At 41.1% G+C, this 18,428-nt stretch overlaps 1 protein-coding gene across 2 annotated transcripts in view; it reads left to right on the top strand.

The window, feature by feature from the left end:
• The window catches only part of THSD4 (thrombospondin type 1 domain containing 4), an 853,555-nt gene extending 848,697 nt beyond the window's left edge, over positions 1–4,858 (top strand). For both annotated transcript variants that reach the window (XM_019504324.1, XM_019504325.1), the window contains one exon: positions 1,906–4,858. In XM_019504324.1, coding sequence (XP_019359869.1) covers positions 1,906–2,048 — 143 coding nt within the window. In that variant the 3' untranslated portion in view covers positions 2,049–4,858. The remainder of the gene's footprint in view (positions 1–1,905) is intronic.
• The last annotated feature ends 13,570 nt before the right edge of the window (positions 4,859–18,428 follow it).

The following is an 18,428-nucleotide window of genomic DNA, read 5'->3' as shown; positions in this document are numbered from 1 at the left end:
CCCCCCCCCCCATCCCTGCCAGTGCCCATCACTTCCAACTAACTCACAGTTTGCTGCCCCTCTGGGCCATGCTGGTGCCCCTCCCAACATGCAGCCCTTTGGCTTTGCTGAGGCTCTGCACTCCTGACCCACAATCCCCCGGCACTCCTGGTGCCCCTCATTCCCAAGACACCCCCTCCCAGCCCTGCCAGTGCCCCTCACTCTTGGCCCACAGTCCCCTGCCCCCCCAGCCCTGCTGGAGGCGGCCCCCAGCTGACCCTGCCTCACCTAGGCCAGAGTGCAGCAGCTCGTATGGGCAGTGATGCAGTGAGGACTGGAGACTTGTGGCCTCCTGGCACAGGCTGAAGGGGGAAGGGGAGGCCTGTGGCACCCCCCCCAGGCTAGGGCTTCTGCACCACACCAGGTAACCTGGCCACGCCACTCTGGACAGCATCTCCCAGCTGCCTCTCCCCTGTGAGCACGGGCACTGGCCCTGGTGTTGCTAGCCCAGCCATGCAGCTCCCCACCCCCCTGAAGGGCCCCACTACCCTCTTCCTCTGCTGGAGGGGCAGGTGCCTCTGCCCCACTCTGCCATGCTGCAGCCCCAACACCCAGACACCTTCCCCTAGTGTCGGCAGGTATCCACCCCCCACCTCACACACCTAACTCCCTCACACAGACTCACATGCCACACAGCCCCCGGATAATCTCCAAGCCCTGTGCTCCAACCTCCGCCCTCCATAGGTTTACCTGCAACCAGCTGCTGGGGCTGCTCCCACCATCCTGCACATGCATGTGGTGCCCCTACTTTCAGTTGCCCCAAGCAGCTCCTTGCAGGCAGGAAGGCTGCCAGCCTGTAAGGGGAAACATGCGGTTTCCATTGGTTTTCTCCTTTAAAGAGGAAATTCTGTGTTTTTCTCCTTCAAATAAGAAAATTCGCATTTTTGTCATTTTTTCTGCAACAAACAGAAAAGCCGGACCTCTGCTCATTAAAAATAGGCATCAAGAAACAGTTTGAACCACAGTGTGCTCTGCATCAACTCTCAGATCAGATTTTTCCTCACATGTAGATTTTGGAAAAAAATATAGAAACTGAAACTGGGAAGTGTTGTTGTTGCTTCTTCTCCAATTAATTTATTAAGACATTAATTTAGAATTGCCCAATTTCATATTTATGAGTGTTGTATTTGGTTTTTTTTTCTTAGTTTTGCAATTATGTGAGCCTCTCAACTTTCATTAACAAAAGAACTTTGCACTTTTAGTGGTTGTAGAAGTAGGTTTCTAAATGCAAACCGAGCATACCCTGATGGCTCAAACAATAATGCAGACATACAGATGTCAATAATTGCTCTTTGCAAAAGTCCCTTTTTCTTAAAGTCAGTCTCATGTTTTTTCATGGGTGAGTTATGATTTTTCAGTACCTGGGATTAGCAGTACTGTCACTATTCACTTGCTGTTTTGCCATTTGGACTGCAGATTTGTATTTGGTTCCTTGAGAATTTGAAAGACAAAGTAACTAGAACCTAACTACTGACTTCTGTTTTCATTATTCAAGAAAAATTGTGTGTAAAAAAAAAAAAAAAAAAAAAAAAAAAAAAAGTTTTAAAAAATGCAAGCGCTGTAAATTATTAGAAGTAAATTATGAAATTTGCTGTTATTGATGTCATAAATTCTTAAATGGAATTAACTGGTAAAAAGGAAAATTAGGCATTTAAAATATTGAAGGCTTTTTTCTAACTTAAAGCAATATTTTTTTTATTTGTATAATATGAATAAAAAAATCCCCACTTTGTTTCTTTGTATAGGTAGGCTGCTTTAGATAATTTTTAACTTGACCGTGAACCATTATGGGTAACTCTACATAAAAGATAATCTTTTAACATGACATTCCTGCATCTTGAACCTCTGTGCTTTTTTCCTCCTCAGATGAGAACTGCAAAGACAAATATTACAACTGCAATGTGGTGGTGCAGGCCCGACTCTGTGTCTACACTTACTACAAAACAGCTTGTTGTGCATCCTGCAGGAGGGTAGCCAATAGACAATCAGGTTTTCTAGGACGTAGATAACAACTACTCCATCATCCATAGCAGCAACATCAGACTTCTATATGGAAACATAAACAGTGTTATTGCTTGGACTACAACAGGCTCTGCCTTCTTAAAGAAATGGTTTCCATATTGCTGAGCTCATCAAGAGCATGGATACATTTCCCACCCTTTCAGTTACACTTAACATGCAGTATATAGGAACTTTTTGGCTTTTAAAAATGTTTGTTGTAAAACTGTGATCTTTTTAAAGCATTATTTTTTAATGATACTCTTGTATGCACCTGTTCATCCAACATTTAAGGAACGTACCAGCCTTATTTTTATATGAATGCCAACTCTTCCTTGGTATTTTTGGACCTCCTTAGATTAACAAACAGCATCAATAGAGCGTGTAAATGAGGAGCATGATAGTGTAAAGAGCCAGCCCCATGAAGAGCCATTTAGGCTCAGTTTAACAAACATCCTAACGTGCTTTTGATTACCTCAATCGATTCAGACTAAGACTCACTATTAAGCTCTCTGTGCTGTGCATTCACTAACTCCTTGTCCTCAGAGGAGCAGCAAACATATACATTTTTGAGTGCCTGTAAGTGCCTTTATATTTAATTCATAAACTAGTGAAGAATATAAATTTATATTCTGTAATTTTCTATGGATGTTTAAAGTAATATATTATCCATCACAGTGAAAATAGTGCCTAGCCCTTTAAGTCTTCACTTTAACACTTGCAGTTGTCAGTGAAACTCCAATTCACGGATGAGGATCCTCCAAATTATCCTGACAGTTTACTTCAGCAGAAGATCCTCCCCCATGATGTAGATATTTTAGTATGTAAACTGATTCCTCGCATAACATTTCACCAAATGCGTGCTCAACAAATAATGTATTAAAGCAGTGGTTGGCAACCATTTTAGGCTGCAGGTAAGAGTAACCCAGTTCAGTTCAGAGGTGAGCAGATGGGGGTGCTAGGGCCCAGCTGCCTTTGCTCCTTTTCCCCATGGCAACAAGGGAAAAGCACCTGCCACTGCTAGTTTTCCCTGTGGTGGCACGGGAAAGTGACTGACTGCTGCCAAAGCCCCACATTGCAAAATGTCACTGAAGCCCCGCATCTACAGGCCAGATTAGATGAATCCATGGGCTGGATGCAGCCCATAGACCATAGGTCGCTGACCCCTACGTTAAGTACCAGGATCTGTCTTAACGTTGTGAAATTTAGAATTGTCATGCATTTCTGAAGCAACTGCCAAATTATATCGGCCTCTGCCTCAAACACATTTCCCTAAGCCTTTGACACATATATAGGCCATCTTGTCTTACACATACTGTTCACATAGCTCAGACATCTGTAATAAGAAAATCCTAACTCTCAGCCCTGAATATACTACAGCAGTTTATCTTGCCCTTTTCTCTGTTAGCACGTTCCTCAGTAAGCCTATTCTGGAAGAATACTTTCTATTTACATCATTTCTTTTTCTCTGTACAAGAGTGGTTACAGATTCACACCTGAGCTAGGTGTCTGATTTTTCTACACTTGCTGTACTCGGTCCAGGATTTGTAGACTAAAAGCTTTTAACCTCCTGAGTGTTCCACAGGCTACCTACTGCTATAAAGTCTTTTAAAATATTGCTGTGTAAATGAGGCTGCATCATGCTGGGAGTCAGGGAGTAACTTCTTCCTGAATTACTGATAACTATATATTGTATGCCCTGGTAATGTCCCTGACCTTGTGTTTATTTTAAGGTGACTGCTACCTGAGTCTAAAGAGGGAGCCCACTAATCCCATTGGGTCTGACATATCATCATTCTTGATTATTATGCCATTCCCAGGGGCCAGGCGATTAGAGTGTCTTATTCTAAATGTAGAGATGTGATTTCAAGCCTTTTTGTAGACTCGTACTGAAGGCTGACTCTGGTTGCCCCAGCTCTAAGTGAATACATGGTCATTGAGCCTGGGCAGTCAAAGACAACTAGGCATGACTTCATGCTTTGTTGGAAGCAGGACTTCATGCTTTGTTGGATGTGCTTGGGACAGAGCCCTGACTTTTTGATTATGCCACTCCCAAATTGAATACCTCTGAGCCATATTATAGCATCAGGGTTTGACAAGAGCTCCCATTAGGTGATCTCCCTAAAATTTCATGATACAATAATGACCTTTTGTGATTAAAAATCATTGAATGCTGTTATGTGCAACATTAGAACTTCTCTACACTTTGATTGGTTTCACTCGCATTGTAATGAATTGAAGCAGAGTAGGAGACCTGTGTGAAATTGAAATGCTAATTATATAGCAGTTTATCTGAGTTAATTATTCTCTCTCAGTCCTGTTCCTTCATATCAGGAAAATTCGTCCATGGAAAGGTTTTATATAGTAGTTTTAATTGGGATTAACTATATAGTACAGATTCTCGACCAAAGAATTATTTGGAGGCACTGCAGTATAAACAATGGTTGAATTTTCAGTAATAGTGAGTGTAGATTTATGTATGAATGTCTCATTTAAGCAAATCTTGACATACAGTATCTATTTTTGTTGTTTCTGGCGGGCTGTTAGGCTTGGCAAACCTTTGACATTTGATTTCTTTTCCCTCATGTGTATTTGAGCAGATTTTTAACAGAGTGTTTGTGTCTCAGAACTCTTGTATTCAGTCTACATGAAAAAGGAAGTTGTAGTTCACACACAGTGGTAATATGACCATAAACAATATGTACCAAATACCATATTTTTCTCATGTCCTAAGGATATCATGCAACATGTTCTGGAATATCACACACCTTGTTTTTGAAAGGCAGAATGAGGAAAGAAAGATTTTTACAGAGTAATGGCTGCATACAGCAAGGACAGAGCCTAATCTTCAACTCTCTCTCTCTCTCCCTTTCCTGCTTAACTGAAGCTAAAACCCTAGCTGCTGCTGAAGGCTGTTCTCTATGGGTGGATCTGTGATTTTGAAAAGAGCTAAAGTCTCCAAGGCTGTGAAATAGGAGGAGAGAGAGCAGGAGCAGCTAGCAGCTAGCAGACAGCAAAATTTCCCTGAGACAGGTTAGCTTGATTTAATGGTTTTGTCAAAACCATTAAAAAGGAGCGATGATCATTAATATCTCTGGATTGAAGTACAATGAGCTTGAATAGTAATATAGCAGCTGCTGCGCTGTGGAGCAGGAATCAAACCAGGGTGCTTCTATCCAAGAAAGAAATTCAGCTTCCCTACTTAAAACATACACCCTAATTTTGGGGACCTGTTTTTTTGGGCAGAAGTGTGTGTTGAATGCAAGAAAATATGGTATTTTTATTGTACATAACTTTTGGAGAGAAGATGGGTAACTTAAACAGTGAGCTGGTACGTGAGCAAACATTGTGTCTCACTATTTGTTGTTATTCTATTAAACGTAGTGGTTGGGCTGTATTACACCGAGTTATCTTTTTGTGAGTTCCATTAAGTCATTAAGTTACCATTAAGGAAAACAAATCCATAGGCGTTAAGTATAAAAGACTATACATAACCTTATATTGCTCCTCAGGTGTATTGCTTTGTTAGCTGGATGTGATGAATTATATTCATAGCTATATAACATGAACCTTCTAATATTTTCAGAAATACCATTAAAAACAATGTTAGTCTCACCTAATTAAACACCTTGCAGTAAAGGAGTCACCTGAGTCTGGCTAGACTTAAATCTCTTATCATCGTTTGCCATGATTCAGCATAAGTATAATAGATATTTCTACAATGTAAGCTAATCAATTCTTCCTTCCTACACACAGTGATGTAGAAGAACTAATATTTTATAGACAACAGTAAATCCTAGGATACTATTTCATTGCTACATGAAGTGCACTTTTAAAACCATTTGTTAGTTATTTGTTCAGTTATTGCATTGTACCTATAACAAGTATTATTGTATAATAATATAGCAGTGCACCAGCTTACCCTGTTACCATACATAAAGCCTGATTCTGCTTTCACTTATATTGGTTCAAATCAGAAGTGACATTAATGACCTTTGTGGAGTTATACAAGTGAAAAAAACACTTTAAGAGCTAAATCAGAATTTGAACAACACTTTCCCTCTCAGGTATGTTAATACATAGGTATTTCAGATTGGTAGAAAACAGTTACCTCTTGCCTGTCAGATTTTCAACTTATATGGGATAAAGTGGAAGATCAGAGTAACTATATCCCTACGTGGATATTTGATGTAAGGTAAACTTTGGGTCATCTGCTTTGAGATGATGAATAACCAAAAGGAGCAAACGTTCTTTGCCTTTGTAAAGAATTCATTTTGCTGACGTTGGAACAATGCTGGAGGATGTTTAGGAAGGCTTTAAAGTGGGAAAGCAAGGTCTGAGGATTTTTGCTAAGCATCTTTACATAATTATTCCTGATATAATGAGAGGAATCATCCTTTGAGGGAATAATGCATGATTTGCAGAGTCAGGATGCATAATCAATGTTATTTTCATCATGCTTACCACATCCTATTTTCATACCTAAATGTTTCAGATCCAGAATCTGGTCCTCTTAATAGGAAAGTGCACAGACATTAAGAATATACATACATTCAAAAGTTAACTTTGATGTAAATGGTTAGTATAGACTTAACACAGCTGAAATTTTGCAGGTTTGTGGTTCTAGTAGGTACTGCTTGAACCTACTTAGCAAGAACTTGTAAAGTTTAGTCTCAACCCTTTCTAAGTGATTAAATCATGTTACTACCTGGCTGGCATGAGGGTGGGAATCAACAAAAGTTTAGAAAGGCAAGCATGGGAGAGAGAAATAGAACGTCAAGGGTCTGTATCAAAAATAAGCCCAGCTATTAATAGAGCTATCTTTCTACTGAGCCAACAAGCTTTTTTTCTGCATTGGCCAGTTTTAAATGATGAACATTGAAATAACTACTGAATGAATTCTTGTGCAATGAACCCATTTCTTGTGCAGATATAATTCCCATAATTGTACAACTGTCAAAGTTTGTATCCTGTATTCTCACATATGGCATCTACTGTATTAAAAATCTACTAGAGTGATCTTTCCTACACTCAATAGCAGGAGAAATTACCTTAGGAGAGTTTTTTTTTGAGACAGCTGTGTGTGTGTCGCTAGGATCCTCCCTTTGAGAGCACTTGTTGGCTCTCTACCAGGCAGTTAATTACGTCTGTCTATGTGTGTTTGGAACACATAACACAGTTTTGAACCCTGAATTCTAAAAGTAAATTTTCTTTGTTCCTAGCATGGCTTGCAGAATATATTCATGGGGTTGTGTTAGCTTCTGTTTAGAAGCCGAATAATATAAAGTGTTTAATAGAAAGAAATTAAAGAGCAATGTAGTATTAAAAAGAATCATATTTAGTGGTCTTAAAAGGCAAGCTGTTTTGCATTATATATTTATAAAAAACAGTTGCATAAAGTTCAAACCTGGTCAGAGCAGGTACAGCTGCATTCACTTCAACAGGACTCACATAGGGCCTGAACTTGGCCCTTTATCACTAAATTAAAAAACCACAGATGTGTATTGTGATTTTTTTTAAACGTAGGCTTCCTGATATATTAATAGATAATGCAAACCAGCACTGTATTTTTAGCTTGGTTATTTCTTTTGAGAATCCAGTATCTTCCCAGTGACTTTATACCACTACTTTTTTCATTCGCCTATTTTGTCAGTGCAGTGTGTGGGTCTCTTATGACCTAGTTCAGCAAGGTCCTCAGCATGGATGGACTTGTATGTCCTTGCACAGCCCCATTTTGAAGTCATCATAGCTCAGTATGGAGCATCTTGAAGGATTGGGACCTTAATTGTGCAGATCATTAAGCCTTGGTTTATGAGTGACAAAAAACCTACTTTATATGTGTAAAATTATTTCCACTTGATCCTAACCCACTTATTGATTTTGGCAGAAGGATATACTTTATTATAACTTATTTTTTGTTATTTGTAAATACAAGATGTCTATAGGAAATACATATTCTGAGCTATGTCTATGGAACAAGCCACTGCATCAAAATAGTACAGTTATTTAGATTAAGCAGATTTTTATTAAAAGGGACCTAATATGTATTTATTTACATATACCATTTACATTGCTGTCTGGTTCTTTAATAATACTAACCCAACTTTCCATGGAATTTTATAACACACACATATATATGTCATACTGTAAATCCATAGTTACCATTCTTTAATTTTCTGATTAGCCAGTTTCTTGAGTGCATTTAAAGGGGGGAGTATAAGTTAAAGTATGTTGTGACTAGTTCAGGAATATGTATCCCTGGCAACGCACCTGAACCAGAACTGTACAGCATCCCTTTCATATTGTATACATTTTCTCTCTGATGAAAAAAAAATGTTAACTATTTTGTTTATGACTAATTTATTTTTATTATTGTGAAAAATAAAGAAATTAAATAAAGATCAGCCTCTGTTTTATGATTTTATTTCCTCTTTGTTTGATCTCCATCATGGTCCCATGTAACTCTTTTCCATGGGAGTTAAACATGTATTTTCCAGAGAATAAATCCATGAGAATATCTAATTAATATTCATTATGAAGAATATAGCAATGCTGCCAAAGATGTATAACACCAACCTGCTACATTGCAGTAGTAAGGTAAAGCACAGAACATACACGGTGACAGTCTGACCGTGATAATCATTCATATTAGAGATGGGATCTGTTACAGGTAGGTTATCATCTCCTTACTTTCAGTTGTTCCCTACAATATTTTTCAACAGCACTAAACTATTATATACTCACCTAGGGATTAGTTTCTGATATCCATCCTAAATTCCGTATGGTCATTTTTCCTATTAACCTAAATAACAGTTCCTCTCTCTTCTGGTTAACTCTTATCCAAGCCTATAGTTCTTTACTCTTTCCTCCTAAATCAGCTCTCCCTGAAACTTGATTTCCTGCTGTTTTGCCTGAATTCCATTCAATTTGTCCATTCATCCTTCATATTAGTGTCTACTACAGACCATATTAAGATTCCTGGTGGGTTTTTTATGGGTTTAGGACTCAGCTCTGGGTGCATTTTAAGCATGTGGGTCCAGATCCAAACACGGGGCTTAAATGCTGTGATACCCAGTTTTGTGACACCTAATTTTTAGGTGCTTGGCTACTGTAGCAGAATTCAGAGAAGCCCTTATACTGACGTGTAACTAGGGATTTTGGGCACCTTGAGCTAAGTGTTAGAGGAGAAGTAAGAACCCGAGCATATCCTGCACGCTTGGCTGCTGCTGCTGCTTCGGCTACAAAGCATACCACACAGCGCTGCTGCTGCCACCAGGGCTCCCCAGCGAGCCGCTGTTCTCGTGCCCGCTCTAAGTTGATGTCCATGGCTGGTGCACTCTAGTTCTGCTCCTGCCCCCTATACAATGCATGGGGGGAAATTAGATGCTTTAAATAGGCTCTGCAGCAAGCAGCACATTGTACATGGGCTCCCCTTAAAATGGCAAGAGAGGAGGATGCCCCGAGGCTGCCAACAGGCCATGCTGAGTACAGGTAAGTGCCTTAAATCCTGCTCCTCTCTGAGGCTCAGATACTTTACTTGGCACTACCGGGAGGCGGCTTCCTCCACTTGGGATTCACAGCCTGGAAGCTTGCCTAAAAGTGGGCCTCAAAAGCCTTTGTTTTTAAAAAAAACACTGCCCAAGGGGCAGCCTTTCACAGCAGCAGGTGGCACCAATAGCATGTCATCAGGAGCAGGAGCCCTCGTTACAGCCCCTCCCCATCCTAAGGAGGTTCAAGCCAATGTTCCCCACCTTTTTGAAGGGTGTCTGAATCACCAGGTGGTTTGGGGGAGAGACAAGACCATGGACAGGGGCTATTTCGGTACCTTCAGGCAAGGAATTTAAAGGAGGGCTGGCACCTCTTGGTAGCATTTAACCTCCCAGCTACTAGCTAAAAAGTTGGGTGTTGTGGCATCACCTCTTCCAGCTGTGAAACTGTCATGCAGATCTGACTTTGCTCAGGGCCTTGCTATACCTTCTTCTGTGAGCTGCACAAGTGCTGATCGGCTTTAGTGCTAGCTCCAGCTTGGACCAGTCTCGCTTCAGGCCAGCAGGAGCCCAGAGGACTGAAAGGTAAGAATTATTTTCCCCTCTCCCCCATTTCAGGTTTTTCCCTCATGCCTGCTGCTGTCCCCAGGGCTCCCCCAGTTTCCCCCTGCCTCTCCTCCCCTCCCCCCCCCCTTGCCTATAGCTGCCTGGCTGTCTTTCCCAGGGGAGTAGGTAGCAAAGAGTCACCCTGTCCTGTCTAGGCACTGCTGTCAGGCTGCTGTTCTTGTCAGGGCTGAACCCACCCAGAGAGAAGCAGCAGCGGCTGGGCACACAGGTTTACCCCTTCCTGCTTCCTCCCCCAGGACAGACAGCATGGGCAGCCACAAGTGAGCTTGGGGTGAGGGGGTGCTGGCCATGATCAGGGGTCTTGGATGCTGATGCTGTGGAGAGCTCAGGGCAGGGGGAGGCAGCGGGCCTGATCCTGGCCAGCAGGGGAGGGGGGAGCAGGTGGTGTGTTTACACCGAGTTGTAGCCTAGAGTGGCTATACCTTAGTGCAACATGGTAGTATGGATCAGAGAGAAGCCTGCCATGGAGTGGCGTAACTTTGAGCCATATAATGAATGCTGAAAACCAGTTTTAGGAGTTCATGTGCAGACAATCCAAGGGTTCAGATCACAAGGAGCCACACACAATTACTGTGTAACAAGGCCCTGACATCAACATTCAGACTTTCAGATTTCTCTGTATCTATGGAGGCACACTTTTCTTCAAGTCAAGACATTAGTCAAAATTAATCCTTTCCTCGCTGAAAGTTTTGCTTTTGACATATGAGGGGGGAAAAAGCTTTACTGAAAAATCCCCAAGTAGCCAAGCCAGTGGTCACTTCCTGGTACATACACTCTATCATTGTTTACAGACTGAGATGAAATACATATTAGTGTTTTCAAAAGTTGCTTTAATCTGAGATGCTTTTAATGCCAATATTTGCCTGGCAAAAGATGAAATCACAATATATATATATTGGTAGGATATACTAGGCCTCTATCCTGGAAAGATTTAAGAGTATGAGCCTGATGGATGTGCCTCATGCTTAAAATAAAGAGTGTAATTCAGTCCTTGCAGAAGTGCACCTCTAGAGCAGTAGTGGGATTCTCTCTATTAAGAAGGAAAAAAAAATGAAACTGCATTTTCTTTTTGTAACATTTTTATATTTGTTTCTATCTGCCATAAAAAACAGCCTAGAATGCCACTGAACTGAATCTTTTGCTTACTAAAATAATATTCAATTTATTTCATAATTACAGTAAATTACAGCCAACTTGGGTTTAGAAAGATGAAGAAGGCTGCTTTATGGTGAGTTTATACATATAACTAAATTGTGACTGTAGCATATGCACTGTTCCTGCAACTTAACTTAATGCTGGAGGAAAAAATGACAGTTGTTTTCCTTGTGCCATTCATTTTATTAAGTATGTTTCTATGACAACTTTCTGGTTTCATTATGAGACTCTATAATGGTAGACCTAATTACGATACAGAGCTGTAAAGTGCTAAATACTAGCTCTTTTTCAGGTTAGACTGTTACATTGCTGTTCCCAGTCTTTGAGTACACACCTCTATGTCAATATAAGGTTTATGAGCTGGGTTGCAGACTGCAAAAAAAAAAAAAAAGAGATGAGAAAAAGGGTTTAGATACTGGCTAGGGAGGAATGCAGCCAAGTGGAAAGTACTATTTTCCATTTAGCCACAATGACATATTTTTGTGTAGATCTAGGCTTTTCAATGATGCTATAGCGCTTAAGAGGTTTTGTACTGGGAAGAGATTTTATGGACACTTTTATGGATGTGGGATAAATCTCATGGGTAAGAAAAAATGCTGGACTAGTGTAAAGTGTCTGAAAAAGTTCCAGCTTAAGCAAACACAGCAAAAAGCTGCCTTCTGTTCAATGCTGCACAAAGTCCTGGCACAGGGCATCTGCTAGACATGGGAGGAGTGTCTTGGGGACCAAGTGCACCATGTAGCACTGTCAAAAAATTCCAGGGAGCATTGAATATCATGAGACAGCCCTGGGAGGATGTCTAAACTGTACTTTGGGTTGTTTCATCCCATGGACGAACCACTTCTGTACTTGTCTCTGATTTGGTTGACTTTCTGACTTTCAAAATTGTGTATTTTTGTTTGCTTAAGTTTTCCAGTTATAGAGCCATACATAGAGCCTTCACTGATCCAGCTGATGCAAATACCTAACACTTCCTAGCTAATTCCCACCTTTCTATTCATTCTGCTTCTACCTCCACCCTTTAGCTTCCCTTCACAATCACAGCAGACACTAGAGTGGATTAGAGCAGATGCTCCAGCCCCTGTAACTCAGGTTATGTTTCTACTGGGAGTGCTTCATCTATGTCCTATAATGATAAAGTGCTCATAATGCAGGTGTAGCTACACTGGCAAAGGTGTGCTTTGTACCAGTATAATAAAACTATGAGGCAACCAGCAAAATGAGCTCTACTGTTAAAAGCCCAGGTTTGACAGTATAACTGTCTATGCTGGGGGCTTCTGCTGCCACAACTGGGTTGTCCAGGGAATCATTCCTATTCACACTCCTCCCTATCACAGCTACTTTATCATGAAGGATATCATAAATGAAATCCTATTGCAGATGGCTGACTGACCTAGCACTTCTTGAAGACCCATTTGAGCCTCTAATCTTTTTAACTCTCCCTTGCTGAACACACGGAATCTGATGGATTTCCCTGTATAACCCAAAAGAGAGGGGAAGTGGTCATTTTGCAGCACTGAAAACTGGTGGGCATTGTGTTTCAGGAGGTAGAATTTCCTGTGTGCAGCAGCAGAGAGTTTGGAATAATTTTTTTTTTAAAGGATTTATTGCAACTTTTATCTGGCCCACATATGCAGAGAAGCTACAGATGACATTAAAATATATTCCAATGGATGCTATTGAGTTCAGGGCTGGACAAGGCACAGTCCTCAATAAGATGCTCCCCTAATCTAATATTCACACACACTAGAAATAAGACTATGAGGAGGATCATTTCAGTCCTGTGTTTTACTCCAGCACTATACTTGGAAAGATCTGGGATATAATTTTAAGTGAAAGGAACAATGGACCACAGGAGAAAATGACAGACTTAATAACAGTTTTACTATGTAGGCAGCAAAGTATTTGAGAAAAGTAGGTACTGCTGTTTCATGGCTGAATGAGAACTTCTTTTCTGATAATAAAGGGATTTATGTGTATCTGGACTGTAAAAATTTTAGTAGAGCCCAAAGCACTTGTCTATTACTGAGGAATCATCATAGGATTCAGTGTGTGCAATCTTAACTTACACTTTTAAGACACCAACAGCATGCAGAAGCAGCTAGGAATGTTCGCACTGAACCACAGGGGACTCCAGAGTGGGGAAACAGTGATGGAAAATCCCACTCAAATATTTGAGTCTACCTGAGAGAAGGTAATTAACCCTAAGTAACCTACTTTAATCTTCATTAGCCTTGGAAGGAAGATGTGACTAGAACAGAGAGAAAATTGCCACAGACTATGGGCTATACAGAGTATCAGCCTTCAGAAAGTCATTAGAGAAACAGCCACAGGAATGAATGATGTCCCTGCCACTACTGATAAGCATGTGTTCCTCCTTTACCCCAGGGACGGGAGTTTGGGCTGTTGCTGCAGATAAAGAAGCCCAAGCAACAAACTCTTTAGGGATGTTTGTGTGGAGGATTTGTCCTTCCACATAAAAGTCCTAATAATCTACAAATACCCAAGATATGAGGAATTTTCTCGCAGATCTCAGGACAATCACAGAGCTGGAAGCTAAAGTTAGATATTCCAATAGTGATTATATGGCTAGAGCATCACAGCTAGATTGCAGAACAGTCAGTAGACCTAGTCAGAAAATGTTTTTCCCATCCCACAAAAACCAACCAAAGTAAGAAAAAAACAAAAAACAAACCAAACAATTCAAGGGAAGCAAACACTTAACAAACAGTTACACTTGCTTGAAAACCTGGTTTTCAGTGTGCCACCACCATCCACAGCCTTTACGCAGGCAGGCATACAGGAAAATTTCTTTTGTCCACATGTTCAGGACTGCTTTTACTGGCTCCTGAAAGCTTTCTAATTGTAAAGCTTGCCATGCAACCACTGAGGGCAAATGTATTATTGTGCATATACTTCATCTCAGCCACTACCAAGGAGGAAGCGTGAATGAAACGGGAGCAGATGCTCTTTTGTTTGGACTGACTTAGGTCAGCATCATTACTGTGTACAGACTGGTGGGCTAGATGTCCTACAGGTGCTGTGTGCTTTTTAAAATATCTTGCTAAAACAACTCTTGAGCATGTGGTACTTCAATTACATAATGTGTATTTGATATTAGAATTTAGCTCTAATTTTTTCTCTCCGTGTTACCAACATCATGTATTTATTTACCCAAAGCAGAGAAAGCAACACCTGGTAAGGCTGTATGAAATTTCGCCGGCCGTTTCATTCTGACGCTCTTTTGACCAATTTTGATGTTGAGACAGCAAAATTGGAACAAAACAAAGGCAGTCAAAATACCTTCAAAACAGAACAAAGCTGGTTGAAATGTTTCAAAAGTCAAAACATTTCAACAATTGGCTGGGGAGGGGAAGTCAGCTGACTTCCCCTCCCCAGTGCAAGATCTGGCGGGGGATGGCAAGGCAGCCTAGCTGAGCTGCGTCCCGCCCCAGCGCCATGTAGTGTGGGGGACCAGGAAGCAGCCCAGCTGGGCTGTCTCCCGCCCCCAGCGGGATCTAGCGCTGAGGAAGGGGAGTCAGCCCAGAAAAACTCAAAACAGTGTCAAAACAGCCTTTCTGCTTCCGTGGAACGGAACGGAACAACTGTTTTGGCTTGAAATGAAATTCAATACGAAGCACTGTTCCGGCGAACCGGGAAAACTCAAGGCAAAATGGAATGGTGCCGTTTTGCACAGCCCTAACACTTGGCTATCTTCTACAGACTGGCTGCTTCTGTTTGATGGCGTGTTACAATAAATTCCTGTCCTTCAATACTGTGAAGTATTTTCCATTTCTGAAGTCCAGAAATCTGGCAACTATGATCCTTACAAACGAGTGCAATCTATAGACTTACCAGGTGTTTCTCTGAGCATCTGCTAAGGCTGCAATTAAGCAATCTAGTTTATTATTAAACAACCTAGGAAGGTTGCTAATGAAGCTCAGCCAAGTGGCATTAGCATTTTAGTAGGAGGATTAACAGTATTTCTTCTTAATGTTGTTTGTAATTTGCATGCTAAACAAGGCATGACTTTAACAGATATTAAGACCATTCATGCTTCCTGAAGTGGCAGGTTTCTAGAAGTGTAGAAGTGCTTGTTTGAAGGCCGCCCTTTGGCTGACACAGGGGGCCAAACCAGGGACCTTAAGAGAAAAAAAAAGCATGAGATGTTACTGTTTGAGTTAAAGAGTCAAGTTTCTGTAACGGGGGGCAGCATTAATTCATTTCCACCATGGATTAGCACAAGGTAGTGTGCCATGTTATCCACAATTACCAGTCAGCTAAATTTTCTAAGAAATATTGGAGCAAGATTTGTTCTCTACTTTGCAATGACTGAAACAATCTCTAGCTCACTTAGTGGGCCATAAGCCCATCTCAAAGTCACCACTGTGTATATTTTTGCAAATTTATGCCAAAAGAGGTGCCTTAAATATATTTAAATCCATTAAATTTGCACTCAGGTCAAGTTTACCCAGCTTGTGCTCAAATGCTAAATGTTCTGCAAATTCTCTTATATGAGCAAAGTCAATATTCAGCACGAATCTGTTTTGCTACATGAATGACATTGCACGTTTCTGGTTGAAGAAAGGAGATAGTGAAATTTTCAGCTGAATTAATCAACTTTTTCACCTGGTGAGGTCAAGCCACCAGATTGAGTGAATTTATTCATCTGATCAAGATCACCTGCAGTTGCCACCTTAACAACCCTCCTTTCTTCTTCATCAATGCTGATAATGGAATAGTTTTTTCTTTCCATAATTTTACATTGCCTGATGGTTGTCTTGTATGGAAGACACTAAAAAGGGATTGCTACAAAAAGAGCGAGAAGGTAGGAATGATGTGATAGTTATGGTAAGGTTATACTGTAAGACCTGCTGGAAGAGTTTTGTGGAGTTTGGAGGAGCGTATAGGCTCAGGTGATGATCTCCATAGGCTTGATTTGGATAAATAAAGTTGATGCTTGGACAATACAAATTCAGGTGTTGTCTCACTTAAATGTCGGTGCCTAGGTCCCAGATTGCAACCCAGAACCCTGTGTTAAATACCCTGGCTCACTATATGAGATGTGAGGAGAGTTACGCACCTCATAATATGTGCTGAACCAGCTGCTCCTCAAAATCAGCATGCTCAATAGCAAGCCAACAGGAAACACTAAGGACAGCAGTGTGTCTTAAATGAGGCCTCTTTCTCAGGGCTGGAGGGCTGTACCTTTGTCTGCTTGAAATCTGCAGCCTGATACCCGTTCCAGAAGGTTGGTACCTATAGTCTTTTTTTTCTGGATTCAGTAGGACTCGCTGTTTTCTCTTAAATATGGTGAGTGAGTGTGTCCCCCTTTCCTTATATAATAATTAAGTAGTTAAAGCATTCAAGTATGAGGCATGTTGAATTTATTCCCAGCTTGAGGGGGTTTGAAATCTATATCTTGCCATTATGGAGGGAGGCTATTCTGACCACAGTGTTATACCTACTGCAGAACAGTGTATTTTTCACCTCTCTGGGTGAAGTTTTGCTACTGCCCAGAAAATAATTCAATGCTAATTGGTCCAGAGAGAGATGGTACAAGAAGAAACATATCTGTGTCTCCAGGTGGTACTTAATCTTATACAGGAGAGACCTAAGTTCCAGGCTGTTTTCCCAATATTATTACTATTTGTTTTGCATTAAACAGTCTTGGATAAAATGAAGAAATAATTCAGGGCTTGAATGTTTACCCAGATTCCCAGTGGGGTTTATGGTTCATGCTGAGCTCAGTACTGCCATGGGGGAGCTGTTACAGGCCTGTGAGCTAGCTAGTTTAAAGCTAGTTTGGGTATTTTTTGTGAGATGTAGTGTCTGTAGCATAGGCGTACCCTTCACTAAATTAACATTTTCAAATTGATCTGAAACACTAGAGACCAACCTCAGAGTTCCTTGGAAATAATTCTTTTCTACCTGTCTGCAAAAGGTAGAACCACCACTGCACATACATGTTTCCCTCACTTTATGCTGGTTCTGTATGTTTGGATTCGTTCTTATGTGATGACCTTTTTACACCAAAAATTAGTTATATGTGAGGTAAATTCACTCTTATGCTATTGGTGTGGTGGAAGGCTGCAGTCAGCTGCTTCATGCAGTGCATTGTGGGAGTGACACACACCAAAACATAGTCTCCTGTGTGGATCTGATCTCCTCGCTCATTGTCTGCAACGAGTATTTCTGTAGTTGTCATCCCCATTATGGCTGCAACAGCCCCGTGCCTGTTGATTCTCCTATAGATGTTACCCTGCCTGTACCTCCTACGAGTGATGTAGAATCTGACACTGAAGACCCTTCACCACCCTCTCTTCACGGCAACTAAACATTCATCACCACCCTGTGCTTGTGTGTACTGTCTGCTGTTGGTGAGTACCAAAATTGTCTTGTAAAAGTGATAGAAATAGGTCTAGGATGCAGTACAGTTGGGATCTTAGAATAATCCCTAATTGTTACATTGTAAAGTTGGTTCCCTTTGTGCAAATTCAAGTTATGCACCATTATCCAGGAATGCATGTACAGCATAAAGCAAGGGAAATCTGTATGGAAAAAGCTGCTAACTTAAGTACTTCTAAATAACGTCTGAATTTTAAAATACTTGCCTAACCTGAGTGAGGGTTACGGAATTGAATCCTAACATTTTGGGAGGATGTTTCAATGTCCTTTAGGATAGGGACAGACATTACACATAAGCTGGTTTAAATGATCAGAAACTGGTTTAAGCCTGTAACAGAACAGATGTTCAGTGCAGATAAACCAGTTTAAAAATGGCTGAAACCAGTCTGAGATAAACCTGGTTGAATGTAGGATCAGACTCAACTGATTTGGGTCAAACTGGTTTATGCAATGTCTGCCCCAGACGCTTTGCTAGTTTAAGATAAACCAGAGTCCCCCAGCATCCTGGCATGTTCTCTGAGCTGGGCAGGACTCTCTGATCCATAGCAGAGCTGGCCCCTCCCCTCTGCTTCCTGGCTGCAGCTCCTGCAGTCTCTGCAGGCATCTGCCTGACTTCTGCTCCCCCCACCTCCCTTCCCCTCCCCACTTCACTCTCTGATAAGCAGGCATCCCCCTGTCCCTCACAGACGCTTCTCAGCATTAGCTAGCAGACCA

Source organism: Gavialis gangeticus, unplaced genomic scaffold, assembly GCF_001723915.1.
Source record: "Gavialis gangeticus isolate Ggan-Ray unplaced genomic scaffold, GavGan_comp1, whole genome shotgun sequence".
NCBI classification, from domain to species: domain Eukaryota; kingdom Metazoa; phylum Chordata; order Crocodylia; family Gavialidae; genus Gavialis; species Gavialis gangeticus.
This window is presented reverse-complemented; position numbering and strand designations above follow the sequence as displayed.